Source organism: Seriola lalandi, unplaced genomic scaffold (assembly GCF_002814215.2).
Source record: "Seriola lalandi dorsalis isolate HSWRI2012SDOR001 ecotype SW California unplaced genomic scaffold, Sedor1 jcf7180002054331, whole genome shotgun sequence".
NCBI classification, from domain to species: domain Eukaryota; kingdom Metazoa; phylum Chordata; class Actinopteri; order Carangiformes; family Carangidae; genus Seriola; species Seriola lalandi.
Window position 1 is genome coordinate 237,382 of NW_019524884.1, and position 16,877 is coordinate 254,258.

General features: G+C 42.3%; 1 protein-coding gene across 1 annotated transcript in view; it reads left to right on the plus strand.

Annotated features, from left to right (window-relative positions):
* The window catches only part of necab2 (N-terminal EF-hand calcium binding protein 2), a 116,602-nt gene that overhangs the window by 22,390 nt on the left and 77,335 nt on the right, over positions 1-16,877 (plus strand). Inside the window, exons 3-5 of the mRNA XM_023407230.1 lie at positions 8,341-8,449; positions 12,174-12,199; positions 12,475-12,572. Coding sequence (XP_023262998.1) covers positions 8,341-8,449; positions 12,174-12,199; positions 12,475-12,572 — 233 coding nt within the window. The remainder of the gene's footprint in view (positions 1-8,340; positions 8,450-12,173; positions 12,200-12,474; positions 12,573-16,877) is intronic.

The following is a 16,877-nucleotide window of genomic DNA, read 5'->3' on the forward strand; positions in this document are numbered from 1 at the left end:
CTTCATTCCCTGCCCTCTCCCTCTGCACTGTTAATAAAGCCAAAAAAAGTTCTATGCAATAGGCAACCCATTTAAGAATAAAAATAATAAAAAGGCAAAGACATTTTTACTGTGATACAGTATCTTTGTGATACAGTAAGCTGAGAGTCCATGCGAGCTGATTTACATAATGTACTTAAGTTAAAGGAAACCGAATGCTGCCTGGAAGGTAGGAAGTTTAAAGCCCGTAAGACAATTAGATTCATTTCAGTTAAAGCTAAAATATGCAAAACTGTTGGTATGGCCTCTGAAATCCCTACACATGGACCAGTATTGCTGATCTATATGATGATCTAAACTTAATGCAGTTTTGGAGGTATACAGTGGTTCAAGCTCTCTGATCTATTCAAGCATGTGACCTACAAAAGCGAGAAAGAGAGAGGTGCACGATACGTTGTCTTCGCACATGCACAGTAAAGCCCTTTCTATTTATTTTTCTTTTATCAACAAATATTCATAATTTCTAAGCAGATCATCAGATTCATCACACAATCAAGAACATTTTTATTTTAAGAATATTAATAAAGATGTCCTTCATATCATCATCCAGGTTAAGAAGGAATGTCTCCAGACGCCGTGTTCACTCTTCTAGTCTACTGGAGCTGATGACCCAGTTTGCAGAGCTGTGGCACGATGATCTTATGCTGCCGTCATGGCACCTGGTGTCAGGGTTTATCTCTGATCCAAAATGAGCATGGCTGCCTCCAGTGAGTTGGATGTTTTAAATGGACACTTGTACCTGAGTCTCAGGTGGAGCTCGTTGTCTCCTATAGTTCAGCTGATTCCTGACACACGATTGTTGCTAAATGCTTTGGCTTCGCTTAATCTGACGGTGTTGTGCTGATCATGGATAATAAGCTGCCTGTGTTGTTGTGAATATCTGTTTATACTTATTGTGAAAGCGGAGCAGTCAGTAGTGGTGTAATATGTAAATCCAGTGTCTTGCTCAAAGACACTTTTACAGGAAGATCCTGCAGCCCCCAATCAGCCGAGGAAGCTGATTGGTTAGAAAGTAAGACACTGCTGTTACTGTTGTTTAAATCAATGTTTCTTGAGGGAGTGTGCTAAGTGAGATCCTAAATTATTGTGTGTGTGTGTGTGTGCGCGTGCGTGCACATGTGTGTGCGTGTGCGCGTGCGTGTTCCAGGTGGGCTGTGATGATGGATAGGGAGAAAGGACAAAAGCTGACAGCTCAGTGAGAATCACTCCTGTTCCTCATCTATCAGATGAAACAGCTCACTGGCAGATACACACACACACACACACACACACACACACACACACACACATACACTTCCTCTGCCTAAAGGGTGCTGATACGAATTATTTCCAAAAGGGAGATAATTTAGACAAAGAGAGGAACACCAGCTCGTCGAAATTAATCTCTGCCTCTCCCTGACAGAGCAGGTGACGGTGGCTGAGGAAGTAACAAAGAGAGAGGGAAAGAAAAAGATGAGAAGGACAAGAAATGGTTCGAAGTGAGGAAGATAAAAAATCATTAGAGAAATGACTAAAGTGTGTGAGTGGGTGTGTGTATCCGCGTGTGTGTTAATGTTGCACGCAGAGAGAAAGCGATGGTGATATCCTGAGCCTGGAAGGTTGGTCAAGTCCCCTCTTTTTGTTGCTATGACAACCCATCATGTAGCGGCCCCAAAAATAATGACAAACAGCAAGAAAGAGACAGAGAGAGGAGAGAGTGAATGAAAAGCTGAACAGGAAATGCCTGTTTTTAAAAACACATGATTGAAATAATGTAAGAACTTGTGGAGACAGGGTGTGTGTGTGTGTGTGTGTGTGTGTGTGTGTGTGTGTGTGTGTGTGTGTGTGTCGAAGGAAAGAGCAGTGAGTCTCCTCAGTTCCTCCTCAGTCAGTGTGCTGCTGTGTGCAGGATGTGGAGCCCAGCAGGAAGAAGGAAGTGCTAATTGCTTCTCTTTAGTCTGCGGTGAAAAAAGAGAGAGCAGTTAGCACAGTGGGTCCACCACTCTGACCGTTTCCCCCACTTTCTCTCTTTATGGCTTTCTCTTGCTCTCACACACACACACACACACACACACACACACACACACACACACACACACACCATGCACTCAATGTCTAGATCTGTGAATATCTCATGTGGTAAATTGTGACGTCTCTGCCCCAGAGTGCTTCACCCTCAGCCCTTTCCGTTCTGTCTTGATGGTGGAGGAGACATGTCCTCCCTCGGCGCTGGTCAAACAGGCTTCACTTGCTGATACAAAAATGCTGGTGTCGTTCCAGAGCAGGGATTAGTCTCTCACCCAGCGAGGGGAGAGGAGGAGGAGGGGGAAGCCTGAAGCCTCCACTTTTGAAAGGAGCTCGCCTGGACCCGAGACTCTGGCCAAAAATAGATCCGTGTTAAAAAAGCACAATGGTCAGCATTAGTGTGCGGCTCGCTGCTACAGGTAGAGGTCGTACACGATCTGAAACCTGACGTGCATAATTTCACTTTTGAATAAGTAAAGAAATTCATATGGGTCCCAAAGACCAGGAACAAATGAACTAATCCTTTTTGTACCAATTGTTTCTCAAGTACTATGAGACTGACATTGACCACAGCTCTCTCCATCTCGAGTTTATATGTTACCACTGCCAGAGATCAAGATGGAAGCATTACAAACTTAAAGAGTTTTACAAACTCACTCCAGCACAGTGTGACTGAAAGGTAGCTATCAGTGCACATGAACTGACAGATCCACGTGTTCCCCTCGAGGCTCACAGAGATCAAACCTCTACTCGACTCCACCTGACTTGAGACATTTCCCGTACGCGTCGAACCGTGTGAAGTGGAGTCACAGCGGGTTCTTGGGTTTGTGCATTAATGTTGATAGTTGTTTAGCATATCAATTTATTTTCTTGTTTCTGCTTCTGTTTTGATACAACATACAGTGCAGACAGCAGAGTATCCAAAAAGAGTTTCAATATATTTAGAGGTGCCAGGATATTTTCATCATGGTGCTAATGTTGGTTTGGCTGCAGCCTGAGTGGTGTGGTTCATGTAGTATCAAATGCAGCTGGGTGCACATGGTCAAAGTCACATGATTGGGTGGTGATAGCTGATTTAAAAATCATTAGAGTATAAGTAGAAGAGAAGAATTTGAAATCAGATCATTCATACCCACATAAAGTGAGCGATCAGAACAAAGGCAGCTGCAATCTGTTTAATTTGAGTGACTTTTATGCTGGTTGGTTGCTCTGAATTTTTATTTATTTTTTGACTACTTAAATCAATCATGCTCGCAGCAAGCACACAAACCTGTCGTGTTTACAAAGGTGAATCAAATTTTGATTTACTCTTGAATCAATTCACTGCTGTTAGACAGCCTGGAAATGATGGGGTGCGTCAATGGCATTTTCACCACCTGTAATTTGCAGCACTACAGATGGCACCACAGTTATGTAGATCTGACTTCTTCATTATTGGCTGAACAAAGAGCATTTTAGTCGCATGATTTCCTTTGTGGTATTTTGAAAATGAAGAACTTTGATGAAAATGCCATCCTGTTTGTGACACCACCTCAGGGTGTTATAATGAGACAGATGAGATTACAGGATAATAAGGCAGGGTTAAATTCATTCTGGATGATGTGGGGGAAAGATTTGTTTCAAACCATTTTAAATCAACTGTTCTGAGAGATATGAGGTGATTGTTGTTTAATTTATTTAGAAAATATTTGCCGTTATCCGACATTAAAAAACAAATATCAATCCCTCACCAGATTTGAAAAAGCTGTGACGCAGGTTTGCATGAGTACATTATGTTATACTTAAGACAAAGCAGCAGGCTGTAAAATGATAGTGTCAGCAAAGGTAGGTAAATGCACTCACAAACTATTACCTCATTGAATAGGTCTGAGTCGTATGGGACTGAAAAACAAATAAGAACAGAAAACAAACAGACAGAGACAGCAGACAGGTTCTCTCGCTCTGATTTGGTACGCAGTGCACTATTTTGAAGTTCACTAATTCACTTCCTCTCCCAGAGTGAGATGAGAAGATCGATACTACTGGGATGGGTTCCCATATCATTGATTTCCCCAAAATCCCAAAACAAATCATTGGCGTAATTTCATCACTCACGCCACTCACGTCACGTGATATGCGGCTGGCCAATGGTGTAACTCGATCACTCAACTCTATCACTCAGTCAGTCAGTCACGGGCATTCGCCTTTCTTAGGTCTGGCCCCACTGTTGCTGTCCAGCCAGTAAAACAAGCTAAATAAATTAACAAATTCATCAACGTGTCAACACAAACAGTATGTGGTATAAAGAAATGTGCTGCAAATATAAACACTGTAAAGCTGTAAATATAAGGCGATGGCTCCATATTATAAGATGCAGACAATAAGACCTACCTGTTTTATTTCCACCACAGCACAGTCTCAGTTAAGGCTACAAAGCCAATGTTATTAACACAAGCTCCCTGCAGTTTAAAACATGTTTTATACAACACTGCCCAGTGCAGCTTTGATGATGTTCGTCATGTCTCCTCGGTTGAACTGTATCCCCTGTTTGTTTTGCTGCATTTTAGAGTCTTTTTCATTTTGTATTAACACAAGGTCTTGTACTGCTAATGTACAAGACCATGGCACAGCATGATTAAATTATGGAAATCACACACACACACACACACACACACACACACACACACACACACACACACACACACACACACACGCCTGTACTCAAACAAACAGTACATGTACCGAATCAGAGCCACAAAGAGCGAGGGCTTAGAGAACCTGCTGGCTGCCTCTGCCTTTTATTTCTGCTCTTATTTGTTTCCCGTGATTGTATTTATCCATTTAGACATTCGGCTGTTGTTATATAGCCTTGCAGTGTGTTGAGCTTGTTGTAGATCAACCCCAACTTCAGTGTGGAAAGAAATAAACGTCGTGCATTCAAAATTTAACTTAAAAGGAAGTATAATAAGCTAAATGTATTATAAGTTAGTATAACTAAAGGTATTTAGCATTTTGCTAAAACCACAAAGTAACTAAAGCTGTCAGAGTAAAAAGTATGTTTCCCTCTGAGAAGTTAAGGGGTAGAACTTCGTATAAATGGAAATACTCAGGTAATATACAGGTACCTCAAACATTAGTTGTATTCCATCACTGTGTCTATGGCCTCTAACATCACATGTACATATAAAAGTGACTGGAATCAGGCACAGTAAAGAATAAGCTGTAATATAACGTTGTGGATTTATATAGAGAAGCATGGAGAGTGTAACTTTATCTATATTTTGTGCTTTGCAGTTCATGCACTTTAAACCAAGGACTCTGAAATATGACATATGGCATTTCATTTTGCTCCCTCTATTTAATAAGAGGTGCAGGTCTCAGGTGAGTTGCAAGAGCTTATTTATACTGTATGTGAGTATTTTGATGACATGGGAAATAAACAGAATTTATTTCACACTCTGTTGAAATTGATCTTACTATAGTTCACTTTTTCTTTATTTTTTTTTTTGCCTGGACTGCCGCCTCATCTCCACCCTGCTGCTGTAGAAGACGTTTTTCAGTGTTGGTGATTTCCCTCCATTAACCATTTGGGACAGTAGAATAATAATAGCTTCAGCAAATAGGGCCAATCCACAGTGTCTCATCTGGACGAGACAGGATGCTCTTGGATGTTGCGTCACCTCCTCTGTTGCCAGCTTAAAAGGTTAGTGAGCAGAGAGTGTTTGCCAGGGCGGTTGTACATCACTTATAGTGGAGCTCTGTTAAATGAGTTGCAGGGTGAATTGGTGGCTAGAGAACCAGGACTCAAATAATGGGAATCAGCTAAAATGTTCCCTGGATGCAGTTGAGTATCTGACCACCACGGCTGGCTGGGTGAATGCAAAAAGAGAGTTTACAGACGGATAACAAGGACGCACCACATTGTAACATACACATGTATGAGAGGGCATCATGTGCCGAAAAGGAAACACATCTGTATTTAACCGTGGTCGAGCAGCAGCTCACAACAGGGATTAGAGGAGCTGTAGTTTTTTGTTAGACATGTGTAATTTGGGAGTATTTCATGCTTTAGGAAATGGGGTTAGCTCGCTATCTGCTTTGTGTGCGTGCGTGCGTGCGTGCGTGCGGCGTGTGTGTGTGTGTGTGTGTGTGTGTGTGTGTGTGTGTGCGCTGCCGTGTTTCTGGAGAATTCCTAAGTGGGTCTAACCGGGCTAGCTGGCTGCACGCAGTAAATTGGGTCACTGCTGAATTAAACACCAGTGCCTCTGCCTTCAGTGTTGTGTTGCTTCACTGCTGCGCCAGAGAAGGGCAGGTTAGAAATAGTCATGGCCACAGAGTCTGAATAAACAGTGGAGCCTGGACGGGCAGGGACAGCCTGACTGGTGCTGTGAACACAAGAAGTGGCATTTCAGAAGTCCGCCTCATACAAACGTGCCTTCTGTCGTGGAAAAGGTTATGCCAAGTGTCACTGAAAGAAAGCCATTTGTGACAGGCTTTTCTTATGGTGTGCAGCAGAAATCAACATGGCACGGCATCTGAGAGCCGGCTTCTGCTTTGTGTCGCTCTAACAAGGATCGTGAAGAGGGGGGGGGGGGAGATAAAATATATGGAGAGACAAAAAGGGAGTGAGGTGGGGAGGAGGTAGGAGAAAAGCCAAGATGTGACTGGCTCCTAAAAGTTTGGTTTTTTTGACAGTTTGTTAGTCTGTTTCAAAAACCGTGTGAAGTCTTCTCTCCGGAGTGGTCAAAACTCCAACCCAGGCAGAAAGTGCTGCTCGCTGTCTCTGAGCTGGATGAGTGTCAGACAGACTCCGACTCCGGCTGCACTGGAGTGAAGGAGGTCAAAGAGAGAAAGAAAGGAAAAAAAAACAGAGGCAAGAAAACAACAGCAGAATAGAAAAAAAGGAGGGGCAATAAAAAATGAATCAGTTCTTGGTGTTGAAATGAGAAATTCATAAACATAAGCTTCCCTAATCCTGCAACTGGGAGACAACAGAGGGAATATATAAGACAGACTTAAGAGCAGTGTAGAGCAGCACATTTGAATTCAGCCCTCTGTAAGGCCGCAGTCCCCCCCGTCCCCGTGGTTTCCCGCTCTCTGCAGTGGTCCCAGAGCTGCTGCATCCAGTCAGCCACACTCAAGGACAACCACACTTTGAGGGCAAGGGAATTAATATTTGATATCTAGCTCTGCATCATGTGGTGAGACAGACAGTCAGGCATACTAGCGAGCAGATAGAGGATGGAGTCAAAGCCGTGAATAACCACTCCCCTGCTGTAAAGCCCCCAGACCGCCACAGAAAAGCAAATACGGGAGAGAAACTGCAGTATTAGTCGAGTTAGATGCAGAAAAAAAAGCTGTCACTGTACTTATGATTAATGAAGTCACACCCCCCCATGTGGTCATCACAAGGTCCTGAGGTATTCCCACCAAAGAGCTAATAATCTAAAAAGATCATTTCTGGTATGAGGTGATACCACCACAGCCTTACAGTTTACTACAGTGGAAACTACAATACTCCGTGTACTGTGGAAACATCCTCTGAATGTAATTCCTGCACAGTGAAAATAGAAAGGTATTTATTCTATATTCTACATTTTTCACAGAAGTGCCATCAAAGGGCTGATAACGGCCCCTCATGAGACCCAGATCCATAAAGGGAAAGAAGCAAAGAACTTCTTTGCTTCTTTGTTTTCTGAGGTTGTCAGTATCACCCCCCCCCCCCCCCCCCATGTATGAAATTTCATTACAATCCATCCAGTATCTGTCAAAATATTTCAGTCCTGTTCAAAGCAGTGGAGTGACTTACCACCGACACTGGCCTGATGTCAGAGATATACAATATATGGCACTGTGGACTGTAGTCATATTACTTGGACTCAAGTCACAAATTGATCTGTAGACTTACCAAAAGATTTGTAACCTGACAGCAACAGATCGTGATCTCACTTGGCCTTTATTCATGATTTAAAAGACTAGATAACCTCAAAATGTTTGCTTGAAAAAAGAGGTTGAGCAGGATGATTTTCATTATTTAATGGAAAATAGAATCACCAGGTGGAGCGGGCTTTAATGATCACATCTCATTTTATGTCATTTCATCCCCTTTAAACGCAGCTGAAAGGTGAAGTCATTTACATGATAGTAGCTTAAACTCACAGCTCCCCTTAATAACACTGTAATATATGTGTTTTTGTCCTGAGATCTTTGATGGAGTTCAGGACTCATTCAGAGGACGCTCACTACTACAGATGATTTCACAATGCTTTGTGTGTGTGTGTGTGTGTGTGTGTGTGTGTGTGTGTGTGTCTCCTGCAGATGATGGTAAGCTGTCTCTGGATGAGTTCCAGGCTTTCTTCTCTGATGGCACACTGAATGAGGAGGAGCTGGAGAAGCTGTTTCACACCATCGACTCTGATAACACCAGGTCAGCACTACTACACCACTACTGCACGGCCGTGTGTGTTCCTGTGTGTGTGTGTGTGTTTGTCTGCAGCATGCAACACTGCTGTCTGTGTAGCGGCATGAAATGAATCTGCATACAGTACTTATACATTCATGTGTGTGTGTTTGTGCGCTCGCTCCATCACGACTTTTGCTTTTGATCACAGCTCACTATCAATTATGAAATGTTTTCCTGCTGCACAGCCTCAATACCACGCTTTTCAGTTTAGTGTGTGTGTGTGTGTGTGTTTACGTGTGTGTGCACACTTAGGTAAAATGTACAGTGTTTCATTTATCCTGCAGCCAGGAAATGTCACATCCCCTTCTGAAAGCTTTTTTATGGAGAACCTTTTGTAGCAGAACCTTTACATTAAGTGACACTTTCAATATGAAAATGACAAAATAAAAAAATCATAATAGGACAGGAGATAAAAAAATAAAAAAAACAGTGGGAAAAAATAATGAAAGAATAGTGGAAACTGAGGAACGGCAGCGTTGCCTGTTTTTCCACCTTTCACCCTCTTTCGTCCCGTCATTTATTTTTGCATTAGTCATTCTGTCCCTCCAGGACATTAACCTTTGTTTGGCTACTGCCCCCCAGGACACTGTTTTGATTGGCTCTCATTAAATCAGTTTATTGACCCTTTATAAGCAGCCAATCAGCTCATCCAGCCTGTAATCAGGAAGAGTGTGCTGACACAGTGGGATCTGAGTAATCAAAAGACCGGCTCTGTTCATTTACACAACCTCCGAATCCTGCAGGTCCTCGAATAAAACCCAACCGAGCAGAACAAAAGCTGACCTTTATGGTTGCTGTAGGATTGAATTATGTTTAATATATAAGTCCTCCACCAGACTCAGATATTAGTGGGGATTTTTTTTATTTTTTTTTTTAAATCAGTGCAGTAAGTGGACCATGCAACTGCAACTGCTGCCATCTCTCTGATGTCCGCTATCTCGCCTTTTGGAGACGGTTGATCCTTATAAATCTTTCTCACTGCGGTGAATGCAGTCAGAAAAGTTTCTGCTCATTGGATGGACTAAAGTAGACTTGGCAGCTGCATGCCAGGCCTCAGCATTATCATGTGACAGCGGATAAGGTTATTGATTGGTCCGAGTAAAAGCTGAAATGACGGTGTAAGCATTTCCTGCTAAAGCAGGAAGTTGATGGATGGAGAAGAGGGATGGAGCAGGCAGAGACTGAGTGATGTCCTGCTTCCAGTCATTCGTCTATCTGTGTCCGTCACTCTTTGGTTTCCTCCCATTTCCAGCTTTCTTCCCTTATCAGGCTGGTTTTCTAAGACTTCTGTTTCTGACAAGACGATGCAGGAGAATAGAGCATGAACTCTCAGGTGATATCCAAACTCCTCTTTCATTTTTGAAAACCTTTTTTTGAGTTTTTATCAGTTTTTACCTTTGTTGTTTTTAAAAGGATTTGAACTGAAATACAGGGACCAACCTTGGAAGTCTGACCTGTTGTTTAGTCAATTCAACAAACTATGAAGTAAATGAAACTGTGACAGTGGCACCTGAAGAAATGTGCAACACTTCAATGACAGTCCTTCAAAACATGATTTTAGAAACAGTTATAAGATGACAAGTAGCAGGTAGCCTAGTTGTTTCTGTGTGTATCCACACAAACAAAGATGACTGTATGAAATAAAACTACACTCTGCTCACATAAACTCTTTACTATATATATATATATATATATATATATATATACTTTTTGTGTTTGTTTGTTTTGTCCAGTCTTTCTTCTGATTGGTCAAATAACAGCATTAGCCTTTTCCCATTTGTATCTATGTCAAAAATCATACAAATAAAGCATGTAGGATTAACTAATGTTCATAAAATGTAGCTGCCATCCTGAAAAAGTAATCCAGCAATTTAGCATTGGTCTTAAAGAAAGACATGTTTTTTTCTAATGGCTATAATTGGTGCAACAGAGTTTGATGTATCCTGACTTTTAAGTCTCTAGTGCACCTGAAGCTCTGAAAATGCTGGATTCTACATTTCCCATAATGCAACGCAGACCCTCCCTGCCCTGTAGACACTCATGTCTTTGAAACACCACAACCCCGTATTTGATGACATCATTTGGGGTTATTTTTTCAGACTGCCCCTTTTAATCTGCACAAAGAGGAGCAGACGTAAATAAGATACTGTGTGAAAGCCCCACATCAGCAGTTTTACATGGTTTCATTTAAATGTATGTGATACTAATTAAATTTTATGTTACTATAGAAACATATACTGATTCTTATTACCCATGATAGAGTGGAAACCCGAGGATTAATGAGACTTAGGTGCCTGTATCACTTGCAGGGAACAACATAATTACTGGTTTACTTCCTCTGTGAACATGCAGTCTGCATCTGGAACCACCATTTGGATAGTAAACAATCTGCCACTGTTATTTTAGCCAACAAAATGTTGGAACAACTTTATTAGACTCATTACACACACATCCCCAAACGCAGTTTAAAGTAAACAGGAGCAGTAAACAGGAAAATGCATTTAATGTTGGGTAAAACTAGACTTTTGGTGGATGTTTTCAAAGCCCATCTGTCACAGTGATAGATCAGGATTATTTCTGGCAGAAGCCCTGCATGCAAAATGAAACTGCTGCTTAATAAGATAATATGAGCCATTATCCAATCAGCCTGTCAAACAAGTGCCATCCAGTCAAAACAAAGCATAAAGGTCATTTGTTGATAAAAAAAAAAATATTGAAATAGAAATGAAATTAATTTAGTGGGTTTTTTTTTCTGTGTTGTTCCATATAATGTGTAGGCTTCAGTGAAAAGTAATTTCTAATGAAGATGAACAGATGAACAGATGGAGTCTTCCTGTCTGTCTCCTCCTCTGTCCCCAATTCTCCCATCATCAGTTACATGATCATCCCTCTTCTGGCTGGATCATCCTCCCTCCATTCCCTCCCTTCTTCGTTTTCCCCCTCTCCCTGCCTGCCTCTCCTCTTCAGCCCCTTTTACACAGCCTGTTCAAGGGATGCTGGGAATGTTGCGCCCTAATTCCACCTTGGTCATTCTGTATAAAAGGTGAAGAGATGGAATTGGGGAGGACGTTGTTGTTCTGGCATTAAGCCGGCAGTGGATGTCGTCGCAGAGCCGGATCGAGGTCTGTGGAAAAGGGAGAGCTTATGGCAGGCTGTGTAAAATCACACACCGGGGCAGCATTATGCCGGGTTTGTTCGGTTCAGCGTAAACAAGCAAAGGCGGCATAATGAGGGGTCGTCGTGACGGTGATCTAGCAGGAGCTCTGTTGAAAAGAGGCTTTTCTCCACCGGTCAGTCAACCAGGGAAAGTCTCCTTTATGCCAGTGAACAATTCGCTGCCAAACGAGTCCCCACACAGAGAGCTGAGCATGAATGATGGTAGTGGATTGATTGATTCGGACGCCTGTCAGAGCGCCTGGTTAGATCAGTCCCTGCCCGCCAAACTCCACGTCTGTGAGTGTGTGTGTGTTCGTGCAGGGGTACGTGCATGTGTGTGACTGCATGCAAAAAGCCTTTCCTCTGTTTCTGACCCTGACTCTTTTCCTTCCTTTTCCTTCCTTCTTTCCTTTCTTCCTTCCTTCCTTTCTTCCTGCCTTCCTTCCTTCCTTCCTTCCTTCCTTCCTTCCTTCCTTGCTTTCTTCCTTCTCCCCCTCTCTCCCTCTGCTGCTCCTCTGCCATGCTGTGATAGTAATGTTGACACTAAGGAACTCTGTGGTAAGTAGACCACACACACACACACACACACACACACACACTGCCCTCTTTCTCTCTCTTATATATTATTAAAAAGTGCTTTTCAGTTGAAATGTAATTATTTTTCTTTGGAAAAATATTAATTCAGCTGCTTTCAGCTCAACGCTATAAATTATTTTGCATTTCTCAACATTTTTTTTAAACCTTGTAATGTGTCACTTCACGTGTACGTGTGTGTGTGTGTGTGTGTGTGTGTGTGTGTGTGTGTGTGTGTGTGTGTGTGTGTGTGTACACAGACTACTTTGCCAAGCACATGGGGGACTATGAGGGAGTCCTGGCCTCTTTGGAAACACTCAATCTTTCCATCCTCAAAGCCATGGACTTCACCAAGAAGGTAAGAGTTTGTGAGTTCGTGTGTGTGTGTTTTATATGTAACTTTTATTCTCCCTGTGTGTCTTGTCATTCAGTTTGCACTGACGTTGATGATGTCCCAAACTTCATTCAATATACACTATTTCATAGTTCAGACATTCAGTTCACCTCTATCTGCAGCTCCCAGTGGCTCTCCACAGCTTCATAGCATCGTTCATCTCACACTTTAGTTTACTAGCTTTATTGTTTGAGTTCACTCTGAGCTCTGTTCTCTGTTCTTCTTGTTTCCTGCCATAAAGCTCTAAAAACCCACTGCACTATACCTGCCCGGCAGCAAACAGCAAACAGACACAGTGAGCAACTAGCTGCTGAACACAGCGGAGCATTTAGCAGCTGGAGAGACAGATATTTCCCTCAGGAGTTAGTAGAGACTGAAAACAGCTAAAAGAGCCTGAATATTGGACTTAGATTCATCAAATGGCCAGAAACACAACTTCAAATGAAATAATGTCGCTTCATAACTGCAGGACGTGTGAATAAGCGACTGTTTGCTAACATGTTTCCCATCACCTTAAAACAACAACGATACAATACTGTACTCCTGACAACATGTCCGCACTGATATGAGTGTGTGTTCATTTACACCTGATCTATGGTGTCTGTACCTCAGTGTGTGTGTGTGTGTGTGTGTGAGTACGGTGGAGTGCGGTAAAATAATGGTATGTCAAGTTTCTGTCTTGGGCTACAGCCAGAGGCTCCACGGCCCACTGGTTCAGATTGTTAGTGTGTGGGTGGATGTCTTGGTGAATGTGAGTGTGTGTGTGTGTGTGTGTGTGTGTGTGTGTGTGGCAGTCAGCTGAAGAACAGTAATGTGTTATACTAGTTTTTCCCATGTGCTATATATAGCAGCAGCTGGTCCACAGCCACGAGATCCATGTTCATGTTAGAGTTCTGCTACATACTATGTGTGTGTGTGTGTGTGTGTGTGTGTGTGTGTGTGTGTATGTGTGTTTAGCGCTCTGACTCTGCCATGTGTGTCTCTATATCTCTGTTCACCAGCTCTCTGTCTTTATCTTTCTTTCAGCTGCAGGCCATTCAGCAGCACTCAGACACACACACACACACACACACGCACACACACACAAACACACACACACACACACACACACACACACACACACTTGCCCTCCCTCACACACAACCTCAGGCTAGTTTCTCTCTAATGAGCAGCCATTGTTTAATCAATCAGTTGAGTGTCTCTCTTGCTCTAGTGGTGTATCTCTCCTGCTCTCACACACACACACTCTCTCTACCCGTCCTTCTTTGGAGCCGTGATATCATCATGTTGTCTGTTGCGGTCTGTGTGGAAGAGCTCCAGCAGTGCTGTGCAGGCAGTGGATCAGCTCAAGGAGTCATACAGCCAAACCGGAGCTCAGATACTGCTGATGAGTCAAATGTTGATGGAGATTTCTTTGTGTGTGTGTGTGTGTGTGTGTGTGTGAGAGAGAGTGTGCGTTTTAGACAGTGAGTTTACAGTAGGAGCAGGAGAGAGACGAAGATTGGAGGCTGACGTATCTTTGTTTCAGATACAGTCTAGACGCTGCAACTGTCTCTCAGGAGGAATCCTCCTCAGACGCTGGAGCTTATCAGCAAAGGTCTAAGTGGACTGTCTGAGTGCTAATCTGCAAGTAGGGATAAGAGTTTAAGCCACTGGGCTGGCTGTAATACAGTAGCTGCATATATTTAAATTGAATATTATCCATCAGCGATGCTAATTTCTTTATCTTTTCCTCCTGTACTCTTCTTCTGTAATTATCCATCGCCACTTTCTTTCTCTGCTGTTGGTCTCATTATTCACTTCCTCACCCTGACCCCATTCACTGTCAACTTTCTCCATCTTTCTCCATCTATATATAGATTATCTGTAGCACCAAAAACCATCTCAGTGTCATGCTTTTCTCTGGAGCTCAGGTTAGTCAGCCAATCAGAGCAGAGGCTCTGAGCCTCTGCTCTGATTGGCCCACTGTTTTCTGAGTGATTGATTAAAAATGTATCAGAACTCTGGAAAAACACTCAGAGAAACTAAATCCTGCAAGGTTGGATGGTGGGTTCAGGTGGGCGGGGCTTGGGGCATGGCTGCTTTATTGTGACATCACAAAGTTACAGACAGCTGACATCTGACAGCTCGTTTTAAGGCTCAGTTTCTGAATACAGGCTGTGTGTATTTCTTTGTCGACTGATCGTGTTGGTACTTTCACAGTATTAATATAGAATCTAGACCTGCTAAAAAAAAAAAAAATACATGGAAATTTCCCTTTATACAATATGGGATCTTAAAGAAATGATCAATCATTCGATATTGCAGTTGTCAAGATACAATAAGATATTGTAACCAGTATATCCCGAATGAGAAACCAATTAAATTGATGCATCCAGAGAGCTGTTTTCAGACAATGTCCATGTGAAAACTGGAGAGATTGTCCAAATCAAAGCAGATGTGAGGAGGTGGAGTGGGTGGAGCTAAAAGACAGAGCGTGATATTAACTTGAGCAGAAGGCTGCAGCCTGAGTCCTGGCCTTTTAGATCCCAGTGAGAATTGATTAGCTCTCCATCCACCTCAGTGAAAAGAGATGCAGCGGGAAGGAATGAGTGAAACCGGAGAGAGCAGACTTTGTTCTCGGCAGCTACGTACTCCACTGTACAGAAGTGATTTTTCTTGAAATTTATACCTCAGCAGTCTTGGCTCTGTTATGTTGCAGAGCAATGTAAGGCAGGATGCATAAACTTACGGACTGCAGGGCTGCTTCTGGAATAAAACATGTTACAGTAGCCAATGTGTAATCTCCCAGACTGTTATTTTTTCCCACAAGAATATAAACCGTCTGAATGTGTGTCCCTGGAGAAGAAGTTTGATATCCACAGCTGTAAGCCATGCGACTGGACAGACTGCCAGAGAGTTACCGATGCTGCTCGTCTGTGTCACCATCGCTCATCGTCCTCCCCTTCATGCTCCCAGAGGGAAAACCAACGCACTAATAATTCATGCAAATGTGATATTTCCATTCACTTCATGCAGTATTCATTATTTTGACTGTCAAGGTATCAATTACTGGAAGCAGTCGTTGCTGCCAGTCTTAAGAGGCTCATGAGATTCTGCAAATGAGCTGACCATAAAGTAATTAGTGGTGATTAACAAACTCAAATCACCTCTGACCATCAGATCAGTCCAGGTATTAATTGTAATTATCCTGCTAATACACAAAAGAATCAGAAGAGTTAGACATAATTAGACATAATTATCTTTAGATGGTAAAATTAGATTACAGCAGCAACTTTGCTGGATGGACTGAGTGATCTGCTTTGTGTGTATTACCTATAATTGCTGCAAAGACATTATTGACTGTTTAATGTATTAACACATGCAAAGTTGTGGAAAATTTGAAAAATGTTTTGGGAGGCCAGATTAGTTTTATTATTGTTATTGTTATCATTATTATTATTATTATTATAGAGTTTTTTAAATGTTGTGTTATTTGAGATATTTAATTTTTAAAGTGAAACAAAAAAGGTGTCAACTATTCAAGTTCCATAACATCCCGCTGCAGCTCATGTCAACATGGCATCACCTCAGGAGCTCTTTACAAATCACTATGGTGACAGTAACCATGGAGGCAGGATACTTTGGGGTCAGTTGTCATGGAGATCGGAGGGTTGACATGGAGCCAGCTTGATAGGGAAAGAGATCACTGAGTTGACTTTAGCTGAAGTTTTGTACTTGCAAGCAGCAGCATCAGAGGCAGAACAGACTGAAGCGTCTCTGATGTCTTTATGACAGTTTCATACTTCTCTGTAGTTCTTCTGGCAACTCTCATTTCCAAGAGCAAGTTCTTAATTTTGTGAACAAGATCAAAGATGGCTGCATCAAGCATTATAGGAAAGTCTAAGAAGAACTTTAAGAAAGGAGAGGCTGGCAGAGAGGTTGTTTGGCCAAGACAGACTCTGAGAAAGTTCCTCCCGTCTGTTCTTCCTAACCACAGTAGCATCTTAGTCATATTCCCAGATGACGGCTCTGAATATCATGATTCAGATAGGGAGCAAATATATAATCCACAGGGATGCAGCAAATGTGTAGAAATGCTTCATATCCAGAGTTCTTTCAACTGTTTATCTCTTTTTCTTTTCTGTGTGAAAGCTTTTATGGCACTATCAGAGTCAGAAGTGGTTCCAGAAAACAATTTTAATTGGCTCAACGGCAGGTGGAAATAAGTAACCGCCCTTCCCATGAGTAGTGTGTGTGTGTGTGTGTGTGTGTGTGTGTGTGTGTGTG